Source organism: Alosa sapidissima, chromosome 24 (genome assembly GCF_018492685.1).
Source record: "Alosa sapidissima isolate fAloSap1 chromosome 24, fAloSap1.pri, whole genome shotgun sequence".
Lineage (NCBI taxonomy): Eukaryota > Metazoa > Chordata > Actinopteri > Clupeiformes > Clupeidae > Alosa > Alosa sapidissima.
Genome location: NC_055980.1, coordinates 18,892,889 through 18,900,388, shown reverse-complemented (window position 1 = coordinate 18,900,388; position 7,500 = coordinate 18,892,889). Strand labels below are relative to the sequence as shown.

At 47.4% G+C, this 7,500-nt stretch overlaps 1 protein-coding gene across 1 annotated transcript in view; it reads right to left on the bottom strand.

Annotated features, from left to right (window-relative positions):
• Positions 1 to 7,500, bottom strand: part of LOC121700734 (protein sidekick-2-like) — a 169,936-nt gene that overhangs the window by 24,750 nt on the left and 137,686 nt on the right. The window contains 7 exon segments of the mRNA XM_042083935.1: positions 737 to 807; positions 2,468 to 2,571; positions 3,511 to 3,712; positions 4,465 to 4,659; positions 5,172 to 5,270; positions 6,336 to 6,525; positions 6,895 to 7,010. Of these exon segments, the coding sequence (XP_041939869.1) occupies positions 737 to 807; positions 2,468 to 2,571; positions 3,511 to 3,712; positions 4,465 to 4,659; positions 5,172 to 5,270; positions 6,336 to 6,525; positions 6,895 to 7,010 (977 nt within the window).

The window sequence follows — 7,500 nt, the reverse complement described above, 5'->3', positions numbered from 1 at the left end:
GATAGGACAGGACCTGGGGAAAGTAGACACCGCAACACACTCACACACACACACACACACACACACACACACACACACACACACACACACACACACACACACACAGTTTGTGGTGGTGGTGGTGGTGTGTGGGTGTCTGTGTGTTGGTGTGGAAGTGAAAGTAGGCGTGTGTCCCTTTGTGTGTGTGTGTGTGTGTGTGTGTGTGCGTGTGTGTGTGTGTGTGTGGCTTTGATGAGGTTGCTGAGGGCAGTGGAGTCATGTTGGATGTGCCCTGTATGACCCCCTAATGAGGGGGGAAAGTTGTGTTTACCTACACAACACTGCACATGACTGTGAACACCGACAGCCTTTCATTAAGTACACGGCCCCGAACGACAACCAAAGACCCAGCATGGATACAAATGAGAGTGGAGAGGAGAGGAGAGGAGAGGAGAGGAGAGGAGAGGAGAGGAGAGGAGAGGAGATGAGAGGAGAGGAGAAGAGAGGAGAGGAGAAGAGAGGAGAGGAGAGGAGAGGACAGGAGAGGAGAGGACAGGACAGGGCAGGAGAGGAGAGGACAGGACAGGACAGGACAGGACAGGACAGGAGAGGAGAGGAGAGGTGAGGTGAGGTGAGGTGAGGTGAAGAAAAATAAGAGAACTTAAGAGGTGAACAGAGCCAACGAGAGGTAGGAAGTACAAAGAACACTATAAACAGAATAAGAAAAAGGAACAAAAACAAAAGAAGAGTCTCTTACCTGCCAGCGGACCAGCACAGAAGTGGTTGTATGTGGAGTAACAGAGAGGATGACAGGGGCCTCATCTGGAGCTGTGGGAGAAAGAGGGGGATAGGGAGGGAGGGAGAGAGAGAGGGAGGAAGAGAAAGAACAGGAGGGAAGACAGAAGGGGGGTGGGGGGTAAAGAGTTAGAAGAGAACAAGAAGACAAAACAAATCAGTCCAAAACTCAGTGTGCGTACTTCTTCACTGACACAAAGACACAGCGCTGAGATAGAGACACTTCCTCCAAGAGACAGATGCTGCTGCTCCTCACTCGGCCCAGTCCAGTCACTGACCCACCCCCAGGGCCCGTACACAAAGCCTCAGTGTGTGTGCACAGACAGCAAAACACTGGGCTTTATGAGGCTGAAGATGACCTGCCAACCAGCCATCGAAAAGACCTACACACACAGACAACACACACACACTCACACACACACGCGCGCACACACACACATGCACACATGCACACACACACACACACACACACACACACACACACACACATAGTTCTTTCACTCCCGCTGGCTTCCTCGACACACTCCATTCACACACCCTCCCGAGCAGGCCATACATGTGATATGTGATGGCACACACTTGTAAAGCTTTCACCGCACAACTCCCATCACGCACAACTGGGGTCGCCGTGGCTTCAGCTATCTCCGTGGCAACTGGAGGCACTAAGTTACAGCATCCATTCTACTGTCTGTGAGACTCCTCCTGGTACCCTTTAGGGGAAAACAAAAGTCTTTGTGGGATTGTGGCGGCCTCTCTTGAAACAGCGATCGGGTCCATGGCCTCTGCATGCCCTGATTAAGGAGCAGGTGTTTGTGTTAACGATGGTGGAGGAGTGGCAGAGAACAGCGTGAGGTAATCACTTCTTGTTCCAGCTCAATGACCTCAACTGTCAGTTGGACACAGTGCGTAACACGTACATACATGCCTGCGCGCGCACACACACACACACACACACACACACACACACACACACACACACAGACAGACACCTGTGTTGGTTTTGATGTCTGCCATTACCTTGTAATTCTAATCCCTGACGGGGGATTTACAGGCTACAGTAAATAAAACAGCAGATTGCCTGCATTCCCTTTGTTGTGGGTCTTGGCCAGGATCAAACACCATTAATGAGCAGAACACAAGGGGGTTTTCATCAGGAGATGGATATATAAAGCGTGGGATGGAATAGTGATATGAACCATGAATGGGATAGGTGATAAGCCAGGACAACGCAGATGAAAGAGTGAGAGATGGGTAGAACAAAGGAGAAACACAGGAGCGAGAGTGTGCGTGTTAATGTGAGAGATAAAGTTACAATAACAAGTGAAGAGAGCAAAAAGGAAAAGTCTGAAATAGAGGCCATAGACATACAGTACAGAGAGTGAAGGAAGAACATGAGATTAGATGGCTCAGTTATATATTGGAAAAGAAGAAGGGGGATATACTGTACTGTATGTAGTACAACTGGAAAAGGAGCGAGAGAGAGAGAGAGAGAGAGAGAGAGAGAGAGTATGTGTGAGTGGGAAGAAGAGACAGATAATGAGAGGGAAAGATGGACACAAAGAGAGAGACTGATAGGGAGAAGATGGAATTAACAATCAAGCAGGAAAGAAAGAAAGAAAGAAAGAAAGAAAGAAAGAAAGAAAGAAATGAGCTACTAAGAGCGATGTGGGGAACTAGCAGTGGTATATCGTACCATCCTGTAGCGTGGTGATGGCCTCACTCTCCTGACTGTACTCGCTGTCTCCGATGTCGTTGGTGGCCTTCACCCTGAACTGGTACGACGTGAAGGGCTTCAGTCTGCGGGGGAGAATACTTTATTACACGGGAAACAAATGTCCTGCACAGTTTCCTCTCTGAATGTGTACTATGGTATAAAAAAGTTACATGTCATTTCATTTCAGCTTTGGGTGCACCAGAAAGGGTTATTTTATTTAAATATTTGGTAACACTTTACTTGACGGGTGAGTTCATAGCACATTCATAGCAGCTGTCATAAACTGCACATAAAGCATTCATGACTGTTTCATGAGACATGACTCAACATTCATACCAAACCAAATGCCAAAAAGACAGAACATGGTCAAGCAAATCATTTTTGTTTCATAAAAATATATTTGTTTTATGATGTAACCTTTGCAGATGATTTCTCATCTTTTGCTACTGGGAGTGTCCAACCGTTCCAGGTTACACAAATACGGGTCAGCTGAATGTAGGCTGGTTTACCTCCCAGTGTTAAAACTCAGTGATTACAAATACTTCACACCTTGTATAGTAAAGTGACATTCAATGTAGACTTCATAAGATATTCATGAAATATTTACAAAGATACACAAATACGATGTTGGACTTTTATTTTGACAAGTTGTCGTCGTTCTGTCTTCCACATTCATGAAAGGTTTGGTATGAATGTTGAGTCATGTCTCATGAAACAGTCATGAATACTTTACGTGCAGTTTATGACAGCTATGAATGTGCTATGAACTCACCCGTCAAGTGAAGTGTTACCAAATATTTGTATAAGTTTTTCTTGATAGCTGTTACTCTAAATAGTTTTCATATCAGTATGGTATGGCAGCAATGTAAAATCATATTTTATGATTTATACCATAGAATACCACCAAAAAGTGAGAAAAGACACCATCAATACCACTAGGTCTGCTGTATGCAGCCAAGTACATTAGGAGCAGATACAGGAAATGAGGAAGAGTTATCCCTGAGGTCACTTCCTGTTCTCACCTGTCCACAACGTAGCTGCTGGACTCGTGGTTGACGGATGCAGAGTGGACGGTCCAGTTAAAGTCGGGCAGCTCGCGCACCTGCACCGTGTAGTAGCGCACAGGCGACAGTCCGTCGCTGCCCGGTTCCCACGACAACAGCACGCTGCGCGCCTGCACCTGCTGCTGCGGCACCATGGGGCGGCTGGTAGGCTGTGGTCGAGCTGTGAGTGGGGGAGGGTCAGAGAGATCAAAAGGTCAAAAGGTCGTCGAGGGGCTGTCGAGGCTGCCGGGTGTGTTGGCGTGCACAGAGGGCTGCTTAATTAGAAGCTGTTCTCATCTTGTCAGTGGGTTGAAACAGCTAGGGTGCACTGATGCATGATGGGTAAAATTGAGCATGCATGGACCAAGATTTGTTGAGAATTAGCATGCAGCAACTCAAATGAAAAGAGAGGGATGTTTGTGAATGCGTAAGCGTGCTGCTTGTGTGTGTGCGCGTGTGTGTGTGTGTGTGTGTGTGTGTGTGTGTGTGTGTGTCTCCAAAGCTCATTAGGACTGCTCTGCTGTGATAAACATGTCAGTCATTGCTGATGGAGCGCAGTGCTGTTGTAAGAACATGAGCCCTGAGCCTGTACACTACACACATTGCCGCAGCTTGCACTGTTGTGCCAACACACACAGTAACTTCAAACCTCTGTGCACTTTCATTTTCACACACATGCACACGCACGCACACACATGCACACACACACACACACACACACACACACACACACACACACACACACGCACACACGCACGCACGCACGCACGCACACACACACACGCGCGCACGCAGGCACAAACACACACACACACACACACACACACACACACACACACACACACACACAGTGACTCAACCGTGCCACCCTATGATGTAATGCGTAGTTTAGGTAACAGCCCTCGTAAAATAAATCTTGTTGCCGTGGCTTACCTCTCTTCTCCGTGGTAACCACCAGCGCCTCAGCGGCCTCTCCCCAGCCCTTGCGGGTCTGGGCCGTGATCCGGAACACGTAAACGGACTCGGGCCGCAGGCCGGTGGCGGTGTACTGCCGCGTGCTCGGGTTCAGCACGTCCACCGTGGCCGCGTTGCTATTGGACGAGTTGAGCCGGTACGTGATCTGATAGGCTGAGAAGAACACATGTGACAGGATGTTAGCGTGTGAGTGTGTGTTATTTTGTGAGAAAAATACTTTTACTGTAAAGTGTAGAGGCTACCATTACTTGGAAACATCATGGTCTACAGTTTACATTTTTCTATAGTTTAAATGTACAGTACAGTATAGGACGATGCCGTCGGGCACTGCATTATGTTTAGTCCCTTACGAAATAAAACTATAGAAATCTTACAGTGTTTCGAGACAAAATATATTAGTAATCTTATAGGAATACTGTAGCATTTTGGGACATAGTATAGATGTATTAAAGTACTGTATCTTGGGACCATAGACGTCCTACAAAACAGTACTATAGAAACAGGATATTACAGAGGCATTGCAGAACATCATAGAAGTATTATAATACCATAGAATACCACATAAATCTTAAGGTATTATATATTACTATAGTTCTCTCTCGTGAGGGGTCGCTGGTGTTTGTGTACAGGACCCATTGGCAGTCGTGTGGGCCTCTGGGACTTACCCAGGATGATGCCGTTGGGCTGCAGAGGGGACTGCCAGATGAGTCGCACTGAGGTGGTCCTCACCTCCGGGAACAGGATGCCCACCGGTGGGCCGGGCACTGCAGGGGGGTGGGGGGGCACAGGAGTGGGCAGAGACGTCAGGAGGGCACCGCATGGAGGAATACACAGTCAAGCGCTGCAGTGCTTCAGTGTTTTACTGGACTTCTACAGTTTCCCTTTCGTAAATGTCGGTCTGCCTGTCTGCAGACACACTGGACACACACGCACTTTGAGGACAGCGGACACACACTTTGCACAACACTGTTGTGGGTTTTTGATTTTAGCACATGTTTGCATGTTATTTGCCGAACCCTTGTTATTTTAAGAGCACCATCAGTGCAGATTACATAAGCCTTATATAATCCATCAGTGCAGATTATATAAGCCTTTACATATGTTTGCAATAGTAACACATGATTAACTAGCTTAAGAAACCTTAATACAAGTACCAGAGTCCTGCACCTCTGATCCCAATCACTGACTACAGTATGCAGTAGGATTGACCCAGCTTGCTACCAGACCTTGGCTGCAGCTGCAGACTGTAGAATGTATGTACAGGGAACAGCCTCCACATTCCTGCACGTCCTGTCCATAAGCGAGACTGGAACTGGAACCCCAGAATAGCAACTGGGTCCATGATACGGACCCGGCCCCGGGGTAGTGCATGTCAGTGTGGGTGTAGTGTATGTAAGTAAGCACAGGACCTGTTTGGATTATCAGTGTCTACACGCTTCCTGTTGTTGTTAGATTAGCTGGGCTGAGAATTAAATAAGGAGGAAATACTGTGGAATATTCTTAACTTCTTTGCTCCTCTGTCCATTTTTTTTTTCTTTTCAGTTCTCTGCCGGATACCCCTTACCCCCACAACTATGCTCCCTCTTGTCTGATCTGTCTTTCTGACTGGTTTTGAATTGAAATAACTGAACTGAATTGAAATAACTGAATTAAATTGACTTGAATTGTATTCAATTGAATTGAATGTAACTGCACTGAACTGAACTGAACTGAACTGAACTGAACTGAATTGAACTTAACAAAATTGACCAGAACTGCCTGGACTCAATGGAACCAAGTGTCCGCTGGTCAGAAAGAGACGCAGTGCCCTGCATTGTCTCCATGCCTACCATCGTCCAGGGTGCGCTCCAGGATGGGGGGTGAGCTGGGCATGCCGTCCCCGATGCGCGTGAAGGCCAGGACCTGGATCTCGTAGAGCACGTACTTCCCCAAGTTAGCCAGCTGCACACTGTGACTGGTGTTGCCCTCAACCGTCCAGAACTGCAGGGGACTGTCCGAGTCCTTCTCCTTATACACCACCTGAGAGAGAGAGAGAGAGAGAGAGAGAGACAGACAGACAGAGAAAGACAAAAAAGGTGAAGAAGCAATTACAAAATAGATAGAGGCGAGAGGACAGAGAGATTTTAAATCAGAGAACAAAAAAAAACAAAAAAACAAACACAAACAAAAAATAATAAACAACCCTTGCTTATGGGCACTTTAGGGGGCCACAGACTCAGCATGAGTGTCCCACTAGGGCCCAATGACCTATACTGTCAACACCGTTCACACTGCTTTGGCTGGACACGTGTGCCAAAAAAACAACCGTTGCTTGATCCCTCTGGGCCCTCCACTCTGACTAACTCATAGAGATGGACGCAGGAAAGGACACAGGGAGGGCACACTGACCTTGTATCCCAGGATGAGGCCATTGCGGTCAGGTTCGGGGACTTCAGACCAGCGCACCAGGATACTGCTGGAGGTGGTGGCAAAAGATGACACGTTGGTGGGGCCACATGACGGAACTGGGGAAATTAAAAAAAAAGGAGGAAGGGAGAGAGAGAGAGAGAAAGAGAACATTGTGAAGGGAAGAATAATAATTAAAAGAGAGAGGGGAAATCAGAGACGTGGTTGAAAGAGAGCAACTGAAAATCTTCCATTACCATAAAATCCTGTTATAACCTTTTCTACAGACACTCTCCTTCTCTTCAAATTGAGAGACAAAGAGATGGAGTTTTATTGCTCACTTTTTCTGTCCAAATGTTTTTTTCCACACATTCCAGGTTTTCCCACGGGGGAATCCACTGGACGGGAGCACGTGTGGAGACGTGGCGCGACCAATGAGGTCGGCCTACTCGGCCAGGCATGGCCATATTGGGAAAAGCCTGGATTTGGGAACGCCGACGAGAGAGAGAGAGAGAGAGAGAGAGAGAGAGAGAGAGAGAGAGAGAGAGAGAGAGAGAGAGATGCCGGAATGGCACACATTCCCAGGAACTCATGCTCTGGATCCGAGGA